At 48.1% G+C, this 14891-nt stretch overlaps 1 protein-coding gene across 9 annotated transcripts in view; it reads right to left on the bottom strand.

The window, feature by feature from the left end:
- The window catches only part of DPP6 (dipeptidyl peptidase like 6), a 1162044-nt gene that overhangs the window by 117991 nt on the left and 1029162 nt on the right, over positions 1-14891 (bottom strand). For all 9 annotated transcript variants that reach the window (XR_003118544.1, XM_025379256.1, XM_025379255.1 and 6 more), the window contains 2 exons: positions 8999-9153; positions 5659-5756 (listed from right to left, as the gene is read on the bottom strand). Coding sequence is in view for 8 of the 9 variants with exons in the window: in XM_025379256.1 (XP_025235041.1) it covers positions 5659-5756; positions 8999-9153 (253 nt within the window). In the remaining variant the exon portion in view is untranslated. The remainder of the gene's footprint in view (positions 1-5658; positions 5757-8998; positions 9154-14891) is intronic.

Here is a 14891-nt window from a genome sequence, read left to right as displayed (position 1 = left end):
AAGCTGTGGGCTGGTCAAATACACGTGGGTGTGCTGGGTCTTCATATGGTGCTCAGAGGAAAACAGGAGGAAACAGACATCTGTGTCTGGAGCTCTGTTTCTATCCTATAGCTTATCTACATCTCTATCACAATGCCATTTATGTAAGTAAGCGTGCACATACCCGAGCAACAATACAGGCTTTACAAAAACACAGAGGAACAAGGGTCCTCTAAGCATTTGAAATAGGTGCCTATGAGGTGGCGAGGGCATGGGAGTAGGGACTAACGTTGAAAAAGAGCAAATCAATAAAATGAGAGAGGCCTGCATGGACCAACCATGCTCCTGTGCCAGGAGCTGCACAGCATCTAAATCCTTGGTGCTTGGGATCAAAACAAACAACTAAAAGAAAATGAAAGTGAGAGGCCTCTGAGCCTTTCATGGGCCATGGGTGGTGGAGGAGTGAGCCTCCGCACCTGCGCACAGGTGCATCAGGGACATGGTTGGTTTTGTGTCTTGGGTTCTGGGAGCCCTTTACCACCTCTACTTGCCAGGGAATCAGGAGAAGAGCAGCTGCGCTGCAACCGAACAGGATCTTTGGAGGCAAATAACAGCACATATCAGCACAGGGCAACATGTCTTCAGAATGATAGTGCTGGCTATCTGCCGCATCTTAATTCAACACACAGCTCAACTGCTCAGGAAAGGCCGGAGGAAACCGGCAAAAAATAAGCACATTTGTTTTATCAGTGCAGCTGGGTTTCCGTGTGAAAGCATAGGAACCACAGCACAGCGATTTGCATTTATTTTTTTCCACCCACAGGATAGACTGTGTTTACTCTTTCCTGGTCAGGTTCAGCTTAACAAGGCCTGGGTCCCTGTGTTAGCTCGAGGAAGGCTGAGCTCTGCTCCAGGCCCACCGCTCTTACTTCTCTTTAACAGAGCCGTTTCCCGCCGGGCGCGGTGGCTCAAGCCTGTAATCCCAGCACTTTGGGAGGCCGAGACGGGCGGATCACGAGGTCAGGAGATCGAGACCATCCTGGCGAACACGGTGAAACCCCGTCTCTACTAAAAAATACAAAAAAAAAACTAGCCGGGCGAGGTGGCGGGCGCCTGTAGTCCCAGCTACTCGGGAGGCTGAGGCAGGAGAATGGCGGGAACCCGGGAGGCGGAGCTTGCAGTGAGCTGAGATCCGGCCACAGCACTCCAGCCTGGGTGACAGAGCAAGACTCCGTCTCAAAAAAAAAAAAAAAAAAAAAAACAGAGCCGTTTCCCAAGAGGGCCTCCAATTTCGCCTGGGATCCTTCTGAGGTCTGCAAAACCATCCTGAACACTTCCCACTCACCCCACAAGGGGCACCTCTGCTCCTAGGTGTGGCTCCTGCCACACTTCATTGCAGCCCCTGGCTACAAGCTGTCCAGGCCTCTCGGAATGTGAGCTCCCGTTGGGAGAGGCCACGTGTCTTCATCACCCAAGGGCCTCACACAGCACGTGCCACATGGATGATGATACGTGCTTGCCAATGCAAAGATTTGAAAGTGCAGACTTAACTCTCCCTGCATCTAAGAACCATTGGAGAAGTCAATCTAGTTAACAAGCAAACAAGAAAAACAAATTGAAAATGGGTGGCATAAAGGTTAGATAGCACATACATGAAATGCTTTCTGCCTTCCTCTTGGTTTGTAAGCTAGCCTGCTGAAATAAGCTGTAGGCTTCCAGAAACCTCTGCATCTATCCCTTCCTAGGTGCTCAGGGGCATGGCTTAGGGTTCATTCCTTTTGTGTCCCTCTGCAGATGAGGTGTCTTAGTTTTAGTTAGTTCCTTTAGCATCCTGTGCTTGAGAGGGCAAGATGTCATCCATGGCTAAATAACGAATAAGTTTTGGTTCTTAAAAAGGTACCAGCACAACTGAAGACATCTCAAGCTTCAAGAATCCCATGCAAATGAGATTTTACTGGCTAATGCTGAAGCCAAGGCATCCATCCAGCCAAGGTTCCAGAGCCCTGTTGCAGAACTGGAGCCAGCGCCCACCCCACAGGAACTAACATCCCTGCCTCAACAACTTCCTGTTCTAGGTGGCAGGCGGGAAAATGAAAATGAAACCATTTAAAAAGTACCTAAAAATCCCATTGGGATGAATAGAAGGAAGAAAATGAAAGCGGGGTGGGGCTGCCGTGTGAAATGTGGTTATCAGGGAAGTCACTGTGGGAGCCATGTATTTGATCAGGACCTAAGTGGGGAGGGGCTCTCTGGGCAGAGGGGAGCCTCTGGGCAGATCCTCATATGGGAGTGACCCAGCCGATGTGAGGGGAGATAGAAAGGGTGTGCATGGCCTATCTATCTATCTATCTATCTATCTATCTATCTATCTATCTATCTATCATCTATCTATCTATCTATCTATCTATCTATCTATCTATCATCTATCTATCTTTCTATTTATCTATCTATCTATCATGGGGGCTTCTGAGGCCACGGTAGGAAGTCTGGCCTTTACTTGGAGAGAAATAGAAGCTACTAGATGTCTGAGAATAGCGGGTACATGGCCTGATGTCATTTAAAGTTTTACTCTGGCTGCTGTGTCAGCAGTGGGTGGGGCAGGAGGCGGCAGTGCTGGTGGGCCAGGCCAGGAGGAGTGGGGAGTGGCAAGGGGTTGCAGGCTGATGCCAGGCACCTGCCAAGAGGATCCCCAGCATAGAGGGACGTAAAGGAGGCCTGGGACCCTGCAAGGTGGAGTTGCCCTGGACCATGATGGGGAGACTGCAGGGAGCAGGTGTAGACGAGGAGAGTGGGAGCTTGGCTTTGACTGGGTTTGGCCTGAGGTGCTGTGTAGACAGTATCAGCAAATGGATCTGAAGGTGGTAAAGAGACAGATGGGATCACTGGGCCCTCCTCCAGTGCAATGCTGGGCTTGATTTCCAATTACAGGGGCAGTTTCAACCCTGCTGGGGTAGGCATCTCTCCCGGATGGCTGACTAACCCAGCAGACTCACCCTAGGATGTCCTTCTTCAGTTGCCTCTATACAATTGGCTTCTCGACGGTTCTATGGCCTCTTTTTAAGAGCTCACTGACTCCCTTATTAATTAATGAGTTAAATAAAATCTTGGACACATGTCGATTGATTTTGTCTGAGAATCACAATTTGACCATTTAAAAATTACATGGTGACCACGCCCAGTAGCGATGCTGGTTGGGTGGTTGGCTTTTTGAACCTAGAGTCCTGACCCAGGGCAGGCTGAGGTACACAGGTGAGAGGTGTCCACATAGAAGGGGTACTTATAGCCACAAGACAGAACGATCAGAGGAGCCAGCCCTATGATCCGTGCCTTATCTCATCTAACTTTCATAACTGTCCACAAGAGTTAACATGTTTATTATTAAAATTATCTCCATTTTACAGATGAGGAAACTGAATCAGGGAGGCTGAGTAACTTGACAGAGTCCACAGAACCAGAACTCGAACCCAGGCAGTTGGCTAGTGAACCTTCACTTGAAACCAGTAGTCCTCAATCTGGGGACACTGGGAAATGGCTGGAGACATTTGTGACGGTCACAACTGGAGGGGGAAAAGGCGAATATTACAGCATCTCACAGGTAAGGCCAGGGATGCTGCCTAATGCTCTATGGTACACAGGACTGTCCCCTACATCACAGAATTGCTGAGCCCCAAATGTCACTAGCATGGACATGCAGAAACTCTGACCTCAGCCGTGACACTGCCACCCTCCAGACCAGGTGGCCTCCTCTTCCACACGTCTCCACCAGCCCTTCTCACACCTGCAGGGATTTACTTGCTAGTAACAACTTCTTCAGGATCCAGGGTCCCCTCCCCACTGTGAACTTCATTTGCCACCAAATTCCCAGTGCTCAGGCAAATGGCCGGCAAATACTAAACATCTGCGCTACATTGAGTCTGGGATTTCTGATATATCTGTGCTGACTTTTTAAAACTCTCAAAGATGTGTGATAGAGGAGCAGTATGAGAAAGTGTGACATTTACATGCTACGAATTAGTATTACGTATAAAACGCATTATTGCACTGAGCTTAGGAAATGAGACTAACCAGAAAACCTGAAGCCCAGCATCCAGGCTTCAAGTCCTGGCTACGCTAATTTTTCATTGTCCTTGAAGCTAATCAAGCCTGTGGAAACAGCAGCACCAAATTGACTAAACGAGATTTTCAATTAACTCAAACAGATGGCTGAAATTTTCCAGGTGACTTTCCATATTAATTCAGTGAGTTTGCTGGACCAGGCCCCAGGAGGCTTGGCAGGGATAGGGGCTGAAAGGAAAACAATAAAAAATATGGAACTTCAGGAGAAAAGCCAAAGCAATCCTCTGAACTTTAAAAAAAAATCTCAGCAAAAATATCACCAGCCAAATCAATTCACCTCTCCGAACCAGCGCATGTCTTGGGCTGACGACCCAGTGGTCGGTCATCCCTGGGACCAGCTGCTGGGGGCTAGGTTCATTAACACTTTGGAGACTCAGGTCCTCCCATGTTGGGAAGAAGACCCATGCAGGGCTAAGAGGGACAGGCAGTGCCTCACCCTTCCTAGAGCACTGGGCTTCTGGGCTTCATCTGTCCGCCTGGGGATCTTACAACATTATAAGTTTCATTGAAGAAAGACGAGGGGAAGGAACCTCAGTAGAATTCTGCAGAGGTCTCGGGCTTCTGTGCAGGAGCTCGGGGTGTAGGGCAAAGGTGGCATTGGAGCCACTGCAGGACACAAGCACATCATTCAGAGAGGTCCAGAGTCACCAGGTGCCAGAGCATTCATCCCCGAGCTAGACCCGAGACCTCAATTCCTGCCCTTCCAGAAAGTGCCAGAAGCTAGTAGTAACATGGCGTTTTGAATGTAATAATAAAGGCCCAGGCCAGAGGTACAGCAAAATATGGGTTGGGTCTTTGCTGAGCCTCAGAATGAGTTATTCTTGGTTTAAATAGTGCCATTCATGAAATTTCAGAATCTATGTATGAGTGGGTCTTAGCACTGCTAAAATCCCCTTCTCTTTTTGAGTCTCCCATCAATATTCTTGACAGAGAGAAGGCTGATGATGGTATAGCTGGACTCTGGAAGTATAATCAGTCCACAGGCTGCTTGAATTTGGGGAAAATACTAAACTGATATTTAGATCACTTCACTTCAATTCTAAATCAGTTGTTTTTAGAAAAAAATTGACCACAATCAGATGCTAATAATAATAACTCAATGACATTGTTAATACCTTCCACAGGGTTGGGACCTTACCAAATTTATGAGAATAGGATTTGCCACTGGCAAGTTGCTCCATGCTCTAAAAAATGCTCTAAAAATAGAGCACCATTTACGGAAGGTCAGATTCCATGGACTGTCTTGGGAAGACTGCATCATTTCCTCTGGTGTCCCCCTGAGGCATGCCTGGGGCCCAGTCATGCCCCTCCCAGAGGAGCCCAGCTCCCGGGAGGATAACCTGCACCTGACCTAAGATAAGAAATAATAGTACTTGGTGAATGGTATTCTTTTCCTAGAAAATGGAATCATAAAACAGTGAGGAAATCTTTAGGAAAGGTACCTTTTTCTTGGATGTTTAAATTTGTTGTAAGATAAATCTGATCCAGAAGAGACCATGTACATTGAACATTCACCTTCGTTTTCTTTTTTTTTTTTCAGTAACATAATAGAAGGAAGCAAACCTCATCCGTGGATCATCAGGTGGCATCATCTCCAGATCATGGGTGGGTCCATTTAAGCCAATAACGTGTAGGGAAATGCTGGGGTTCTCACTTCCAGCCTGGGAATTAAAAAGGGGCAGAGATATGAACAAGCAGCCTCATGCAAGAGTGAACTTCGGCTCTGCAAAGCCTTTCCCAGGAGATTCCTCCATATTAAGGAGTAGAATTAATGTGAAGAACAGATGGTTCATGTGTAGGGTTTTCAAAAGGACAAAGGGTTAAGTGGGCTGATTCTTGCTTTTCTAGAATCCCACCCACTTCCCATTCCAACCAACTGCCCGGTTTGGCAATGTCAAGCAAGTACTGAACCCCTTGCTTAAAAGAGAAGACAAGAAGAGGAGTGGAGGAGAAAAGATGGATTGGATGCCAGGAAGGGGAAAGTTGGAGGTGAGCAAATGATGGACATTGAGGAGCTGTGGCCATGCTCAGCGTGGGGAGAGATTAATTCCTTCAAAAAGGAACTGGGGCACTATTCTGCTTCCCTGCTCCCCACTCTCTGGGGGACAAGTATGGGTCTGGGGAGAGATGTGGAGTTTCTTCTTCAGGGGGACTTCAGGGTCTTGTCTGATGCTCTCACTTCCATCCTGCAGAAGACGTTCAGGTTTACAGAGGCTATCAGGCCCACGACAGGGCATGTCAGGCAGGCTTGCCTATTCATGCCTCTGAGGAGTGGGTGGGACTGGGGCAAGGAGCATCTGAATTCTGTCAGCCAGAATATGTTGATTTTCTATTAAAATATGAAACCCCAAATCTTGAGTAATCTGGGATTTCATAATCCCAGCTTCAGAGCACCTGTCTGAGGGTTCACTGTAAAATCAAGGGCACCCTACTGGATTCCAGGTTATCACTCCTAGATTGGGGAAACTCCCACAAAAAGACAATCATGGGAACAATTCATCTCCAGGTCAGATGAAGGTCAGACAGTCACCAGCTCTTCTGGTGGGTGGGGTGGCTGTGAACAGCTGGTAAGAAACGTAGAAGGGTTAGAAGGAACTAGCATCAGTCCAGTACACTTTTCTCTATTTAACCATGCTTCCAGCTAAAATCCTGGACCCTTCCACATGCTACAGACTAAGACCAATCAAGGTTAGCTGAAAAAGGAGTGAAGGAATTCTGTCAAAGGCAAATCCACACATGTTAACGTCCAGATGCTCTCAGAATCCGAAAAGGCAGAAAGGAAGGCTATGGCCACGAGAGCCTTGTGCTTCTTCCTTCTGGGGCTCCCTTGGATGTTGGCCATGTTGATCAAAGGCTGTTGAAAAGAGCCTGTATTACCAGGTGTATGGACTGAATATGTCCCTCAATTCATACAGTGCGGCCCTAACCCCCAGTGTGATGCTATTTGGAAGTAAGGTCTTTGGGAGGTGATTGAGGTTAGATAAGGTCATGAGGGTGGCACCCTTGTGATGAGATTCGTGTCCATAAAAGGAGAGGAAGAGACACCAGAACCCTCTCTTGCCCTTTCATGTGAAGACATGGGAAGAAGGTGGCTGTCTGCAAGCCAGGAAGAGAGCCCTCACCAGGAACCAAATCAGCTGGAACCCTAATCTTGGACTTCCAGCCTCCACAACTATGAGAAAGAAATTCCTGCTGTTTAAGCTGCTTAGGTCTGTGTTATTTCGTTGTGGCAGCTGGAGCTAAGACACCAGGTGTTTCCTTTCTCTAGGCTGTCACTCTGGGAACCTTACTGGCCTCATGTATCTGCCTTATATGTTATCAATCCTCTTGCTGTAAACTGTAAGCCAGCAGGTCTGTGGGGGTGATTATGGCAGAGCAGGCACATACCATCAGCTTTCAGAGCTCTCTGGTGGGCTAGGATGCAGAGGTTTAAATGCCCCCTGGCAGAGGCAGCTCATGGCAGGAAGTGAGCCTCCAGTCACCAGGCAGGGTGCAGGCAGGAAACTGCTCACCTCCATCCAGCCCAGGGGTCTTGGAGAAGTCTAGTGAAGCCAGAGGCCAGCATGGCAGACCCTGCGTGTCTATGGGAGCTGTGTCCACACTCGGGCACTGACCTCTCTCCAGCTGAATGGCTGTGGAGGTTTTAGCATCAGGCCCTCCACTCATGCTGGGATGCTTTGATTTGGTAACAAAGCGAGATTTGGATGTCCCTGCTTCCCCCAATATTCCCTCCCAGCCACTGGAGACTTGCTGTTCTACCAGCTCATTGGGTCAGAACATGACTGTCTTGGTCCCTCTAGGCTGCTATAAAAAATACCATAAACTGAGTGGCTCACAAACAATAGCAATGCATCTCTCACAGCTCCGGGGACTGGAAGTCCAAGATCAAGGTGCTAGCTGGTTCAGTATCTGGTGAGAGCCCAATTTCTGGTTCACAGAGGATGCTTTCTTGCTGTATCGTCATGTGGTGGAAATAGGGAGGGTCTCTCTGGGGTCTCTTTTATAAGGTGATATGGTTTGGCTGTGTCCCCACCCAAATCTCATCTTGAATTCCCATGTGTTGTGGGAGGGACCCGGTGGGAGGTAACTGAATCATGGGAGCAGGTCTTTCCCATGCTGTTCTCCTGATAGTGAATAAGTCTCACAAGATCTGATGGTTTTAAAAAGGTGAGTTTCCCTGCACAAGCTCTCTCCTCTTGTCTGCCGCCATGTAAGACATGCCTTTTACCTTCCGACATGATCGTGAGATCTCCCCAGCCACGTGGAACTGTGAGTCCAATAAACCTTTCTTTCCTAAATTGCCTAGTCTTGGGTATGTCTTAATCAGCAGCACGAAAACAGACAAATCCGTAAGGGCACAAATCCCAATCATGAAGGCTCTGCCCTCCATGTCTTGTCACCTCCCAGTGATCTCCCTCCTAATACCAACACCTTGGGGGTTAGGATTTTAATGTGTGAATTTGGCAAGAACACAAACATTTAGCCTGTAGCAGTGACCACGTGCAAAACAGCCTTGCCCAGACCCAGGGGACCAGGGGCAGATGGAAGTCTTTCTGCCCTCCCAGAGGCCAAGCGCAAAGTAGAAATAAGATGCGTGAGAGAGGTCAGGTGCACTTTCATCACTGGGGAGTGGTGAGGGGAGGTACCCTATGTATTTTGGTTCAGTGAAGTTCAGTCAGGTGATGAACAGTAGTTCGATTGTCTAAAAGAAGTAAACCTGCCAATGACTCAGCTCAACAGAGGTGGGAATGTAATGCAATGTAATGAGACATGATTAATCTTTCTTTTGTTAACTGCTTTGCTCATATACACGTCTGATGATCACGTCTGCACACTGAGTGAGCAGGGCTGGGGTGCTCATGAATAATTTAAAGAATTTGCTGTGCAGTGTCCCTTTGCCTACCTTGGGATAGTGGTAGGGCTTCACGGTGGGGTAGATGGAGCCGGTGTAAGTTGGGAGCTCCATGAGAGGGACACGGGAATCATTGATGGTGGCGTAGGCGAGTCTCGTGCCGTCCGGAGACCACCAATGTGCGATGTGTGTCTTCAAAATCTCCTCTAAGGGAAAACAGAGTAGAGAAATGTGAATAGTTACAAGTGAGTGGAAATCGGAGCTGCACACGCAGGAACATGAGGTGGCCAGGAAAGAAATGAGTCCCTGCAGAATCCCTTATCTGCTACAATCTTTGAGGAATCTTCACTGTGTCCTGCACATGCTTATATTTCTTGGGGGCTCAAGAAATGTCTGATGCTGATGACTAAGTCCAGCACAGGAAAACCTCATTAACCAAAGCTCAACCAAACAGATGCTAATCATCCGGAAATGTTTTTTTTTTCCTTTGTACACATTTGAACACTATGAGCCCAACATGTACTTTTGAGTTGAACTATGATTGGACTATTGTTGATTATTACTTTAGTATGATTAGAAAAACAGCACTGGAGAAAGTAAATTCACATGGAAGCATGTCCCATGCAGATGGAACCAAATGAGAAAGTGAGCTCTGGCAGAGGCTGAGTCCCCCAAAAGCAGGCCAGGGATTAACGCACACACAGAGCTCCCTCCTCAGATAATGAGTCCAAAGGCCCAGCATGCATCTTGCAGTACACAAAGGGTGCAAGCTCACTATGTATGGCTTCTTACAAGAAGGGTACAAGCTCACTATGCATGGTAGAAAACCAAAATGGATCCATCTTCAGAAGGACTGAAATGAAAGACTGATTCTCTTGGGCTTCAACCAGAAACACCCATTATTCTTTCCTAGCCCATCAGTGTCCTGGTTAGAGTTTTAACGACAGACGAGTTTTGTAGGGTGTGATCTCTATTCTAGAGGGGAAAATTCTACAGCATTTTTTTCAACACATTGGGAGGATACACTTCCCAAGTGTAACCAGTCAGAGAACCCATTTCATTGTGAACAGCTCTTGGGTCAAGGGGTTCTGCCTTGTACAGGGTCTATATATCGTGAAACTAATTCCCTCTAGATTTGTTTCTAAAATAATGATTAAAATAATTTATGAGTCCCATTCAACTGGTTATTATTAGGTGTGTACCACAAATCTGCTCTATGTACCTGTAGTGTAGAAAGGTGATTAAGGAGCTTGAAAACACTTTGCAGAAACAAAATGAGGGCATCGAATACAACAGAACAACGTAAATTGGAAGGAAGCCGAGGGCTGACTGCCCACAGGAGGGCACAGTCCCAGATAAGGAAGAAGCAGCCCACATTAGCAGCCTCCCAGGTCCCGCGGGGAGGCAGCAGGAGGAGACCAGCTGGCCGGGAGGAGGATTCATGAAGGGAGGCTTAGCACTGGGTCGGTATCATCCACGGTGGCATTTCACAGCCAAGCCCAGAGGCCTGAAGCAGGCACGCTGCCCATGCTTCTCCTGGGGTGGGAGCAGGAGCCAGGCTCTGAGGGCAGTGGGGCTGGGGGTGAGATGTGCCCGCCTGCCCCCCCCCCCAGATATCTGTGGCACCTGGTGTGGCACTGAGGGGGATGCTGCACCTCATTGAACCGTGCTCCCCTGTCACACGAGTCTTCCTCATCTTGCCTTGGTCAGACTCTCCAGCAGAGAGCCCCCCACCAAAGGTAGTGCCGAGTCTGCCGCAGACTCCAGAACAACTCGGTGGAGTCTCCCGAAATACAAAGCCTGTGGTGGGTCTGACCTCCTGTCCCCTGGTGCATCCCGGAGTATGGAGAGCAGGGCTCTGTGAAAAATGAATTCAGGAGCCCTGGTGCCCTGGACTTGAGCCCTAGTCCTGCTGTGTGTTCTTGAGTCCTGATCTTCAAAGCTAGGGGCTCAACGGCTGCCTCTAGCGTCCCCTTCCCCTCTGCGTCTGTCTCGCAGCCTCAGAAGCTTTGGCAGTGCCGAGAAGCTCAGAAGCCTGAGGAGGTCAGTGAGGAGAAGACAAAGGAAGGAAGCCAGACCTCCAGGGTCTGTAATTTTCCAGTTGCTTTGGCAGTCAGGAGGTGGATGTTCAGGTGCGAGTTTGGGATGAGGTGACTCAGAAGTGACTTTATGCAGAGTCACCGGATCTGCCCGGTTTGCTCGCTTGCAGTGGTGAGTAATTGACTCCAGCAGATGGTCTGCTGGAAAAAACAGGCACCATTTGCCATGCAATTTGTGGGTGATTGTGCTCAATCACGTCTGCACTGCAGGGCCACAAGAAAGGGGCCAATGAGGCTGGAGTACAGTCCCCGGGAGTGAGCAGAATTCACAGCGCAGAGGGAGAAGGTGCAGAGCCCACAGAAATCAGCAGAGGAGCCCTGCAGTGGTTTCCATGGGACATTAATTCACAGCCAACTCGGGAAAATCCAAAACAGAAAAATGGCTGCTGCAACAAGGGCTTTAAAAATGAAGCAGCTTTGGACAGAAACAAACACACAACAATAACAACAAAACCCCTGAAGAGACAACTCATTTCTTTCTCTCCTCTGAACCCAAAGCAATCTTTTCTGAGGCCAGAGGATGATAAATCATTGGCCAAGTGCAACATCAGGCCACTTTCATTCCTACCCCGTAGGTTCCACAAGAGGCCACCAGGCGAGGTGGGCAAGGGTCACCCCTCATTTCCACCCAAGGTGGTTTGTATCTTATTTCTAGACTTGCTCTCTGAGCTAAAGGAAGTGCTACTGCTTGGTTCTGACCAGCACAGGCCAAAGTGGGTCATGCTTGTTGGGACAAGAAACTGAAAAAAATGTGGGTGAAGGCTGGCCATGAGGCTGGGCTGAGAATATTCTATTTCCATTGATCTCATCAACAAATGCCAGAGTGTTTCCATGAAGCTCAATTCACCCTTCAGAGAAATAGAGCAAAACCATCTTTACAGATTATCAAATGTAATGGTTAGAAGGAAACTTAGAGACACATCTTTAATCCCAGCCCTTTGGGAGGCCGAGGTGGGCGGATCACTTGAGGTCAGGCGTTTGACACCATCCCGGTCAACATGGTGAAACCCTGTCTCTACTAAAAATACAAAAATTAGCTGGGCATGGTGGCACACACCTGCAATCCCAGCTACTTGGGAGGCTGAGGCAGGAGAATCATCACTCGAACCTGGGAGGCAGAGGTTGCAGTGAGCCAAGATCTTGCCACTGCACTCCAGCCTGGGTGACAGAGTGAGACTTGGTCTCAAAAAAATAATAAAATAAAATAAAATAAAATAAAATAAAAGAACGGAACTTAGCGACCATCGGGTCATCGGGTTCAGGATGACAGGTATCTGGTGTGTGTGATGGCAGAGGGTAGTTCCTCTCAATGTCATCCCACATCGAGACGGTGGCACGTTTGAAGAACCTCTGCCACGTCAAAATGCTGGCCGTGCAAAACTAGGGCAGCTTTAGTTTATTTTCCCTCAGTGTCCTTGAACACATCGCTCCTTGCCATTTTTATTTTCCTGTACGTTAGTTGTTCATTAACGTGATAATGAAGTATAAGAGACTAAGGGGTAAAAAAGAGCTGGGCAGAAGAAACCTTGACATTTTAGCATTAATTCCAAATGTCCCTATTCTGCAAACATTTTTCTGCAGAATTCCAGCTTAATGAGGCAGTTGGCTTAAATGCCATGCACCAAATATAGTTTAGAAGCAGAGTTTTGCAGAAGAAGAAACCCTATTTCATCAACGAAATTAATTGCATGGACTCCTGACTTGGAGCAAAATGAATCGCTTGGCTTTCTGAGCAAGTACAATTAACTCGGAAAAAATGGAGAATACATCTTTTCTTCACCTTCCCTGTCCTGCTGGGGGGCTATTTTCGCATCAGAAAAGAAAGATACATCCGGGGACAGTCGGTGGTCAATGGCTGCCTCTCTCGAAGATGCCAAAAGTTGTATCCAGAGCTTCAGCCCCAGGTAGGATCCGGGCTGTGTGTTTTTGTTTTTTTTTTTTCATTTCTTGTCACTATACCTTGAAGAGGCCAGTGCCATTATTTGAAGTGTTACTCATTCCTGCCAAACAGCATCAAGGTCATAGCCAGTAGGACAAAATCACTTTGCGCTCAAGGCGAGAAAGGCCAATGAAGAGGAATCTTCGCGTGGTGCATCCCGGAGTATGGAGAGCAGCGCTCAGTGAAAAATGAATTCAGGAGTCCTGGTGCCCTGGACTTGAGCCCTAGTCCTACTGTGTGTTCTTGAGTCCTGATCTTCAAAGCTAGGGGCTTGACAGCCGCCTCTAGCGTCCCCTTCCCCTCTGCGTCTGTCTCACAGCCTCAGAAGCTTTGGCAGTGCAGAAGCTCAGAAGCCTGCGGAGGTCAGTGAAGAGAAGACAAAGGAAGGAAGCCAGACCTCCAGGGTCTGTCATTTTCCAGTCGCTGTGGCAGCCAGGAGGCGGATGTTCAGATGCGAGTTTGGGATGAGGTGACATTTTCCAGGTTGTTTGAGAGAACCGGATGAAAAGCCGGCCACTACTATGATTTCATATTTGCCTAGTGAGATTTACGGTGGTTTGCAGGGGAGTCCACTGAACTGTTGTGCATATGTGCGCGCTGCTGATACAGACACTGGGCCCACTTCAGGCAGGAGAATTGGTATTTGTTGGGGACAGTGAGGAGGATATAGGCTCCTTTTCTGCAAAACCTCTTCAGGTGACTCTGGTGCACATTCTGGTTAACAATGACTGGCTAGAAAAGAGGAAATCCTGGCATTTGCAACCTAATGGATAAACCTGGAGGACTTGTGCTCAGTGAAATAAGCCAGGCAGAAAGACGAATGCTGAATGATCTCACTCACACGTGTGCTGTGGTTTGGAAGTGGTTTGTTTGTCCCCACTAAAGCTCATGTTGAAATCTAATTCCCAATGTGGAGGTGTTGGGAGGTGGGGACTAGTGGGAAGTGTCTGGGTTATGGGGGTGGATCCCTCATGAATGGTTTGGTGCTGCTTTCTTAGCAGTGAGTTCTCCCTCTGCAGAGAATGTGATGCACCTCCAAGCTTATATTAAGTCCCCCTTTAGAACTGAGGAATTGGAGGTTCAGGGAAATTAACCTTATTGAACAAAGACTGAGTACTCAATACACACAATTCCCTAGGGTATAGTAAGGTAGAGACAAAGCTTGTATGTTTCTAATACACTAAACAGAAGGAGAGCTGCAACTTGCAACACAGGGAAAGTGGGCAAGGTAGAAACCAGAAAGAACTGTGGGGTCTGGGAAGTCAGAGAAGCCTCTTTCTTGTTGGAGGAAATCAGAGAAGGCTCTTGTGGAAGGTGGAATGGCTGAACCTGCTCATTTTCCCCAACACCCACGCTCCCTTCTCTTTTTAGTAAAAGAACCATTGGCTTGTAGTTGGGCACACAGCCTCCCAGGATAAAGACCTTTCCCAGCCTCCCCAGATGTGAGGTTGCTGGGGTGAGAAAAGGTGATGAGTGACACCTGGCTCCCGCCTTTAAGGGGAAAATGTGTGACCACCGCCTCTCTTTCCCACTTCTTGCTGGCTGGAGTGCAGAGCTCACTGGCCACACAGGTGACAGTAACACTATCATGGACCTAAAAGGTCTAGCATAAGGTGAATTCTTGAGGTCGTTAGTATAACACCAGATGAAGCTCCTCTAGCAAATCCACTGAGTGAGAGGGGTCTAGTCAACTCCATTCACAGGAGGAAGACAGAGCTGCCTATCAGGTGCCATTTTAGCCTCTACAAAGGACTCGAGCCCAGGAAAGGACAGCTCTCCCCTCTGTATTCTGGCAATGCTTTAAGAGGGAAGAGACTTCGCTTCCAAATGACAGCCAAGGCCTAAGACGCAGTGCCCAGGACGCGGCAGTGAAGAGCTCCCCCAGAGCTCAGGTGTGGTGCAGATG

This window comes from Theropithecus gelada, chromosome 3, assembly GCF_003255815.1.
Source record: "Theropithecus gelada isolate Dixy chromosome 3, Tgel_1.0, whole genome shotgun sequence".
Classification (NCBI taxonomy): domain Eukaryota; kingdom Metazoa; phylum Chordata; class Mammalia; order Primates; family Cercopithecidae; genus Theropithecus; species Theropithecus gelada.
This window is presented reverse-complemented; position numbering and strand designations above follow the sequence as displayed.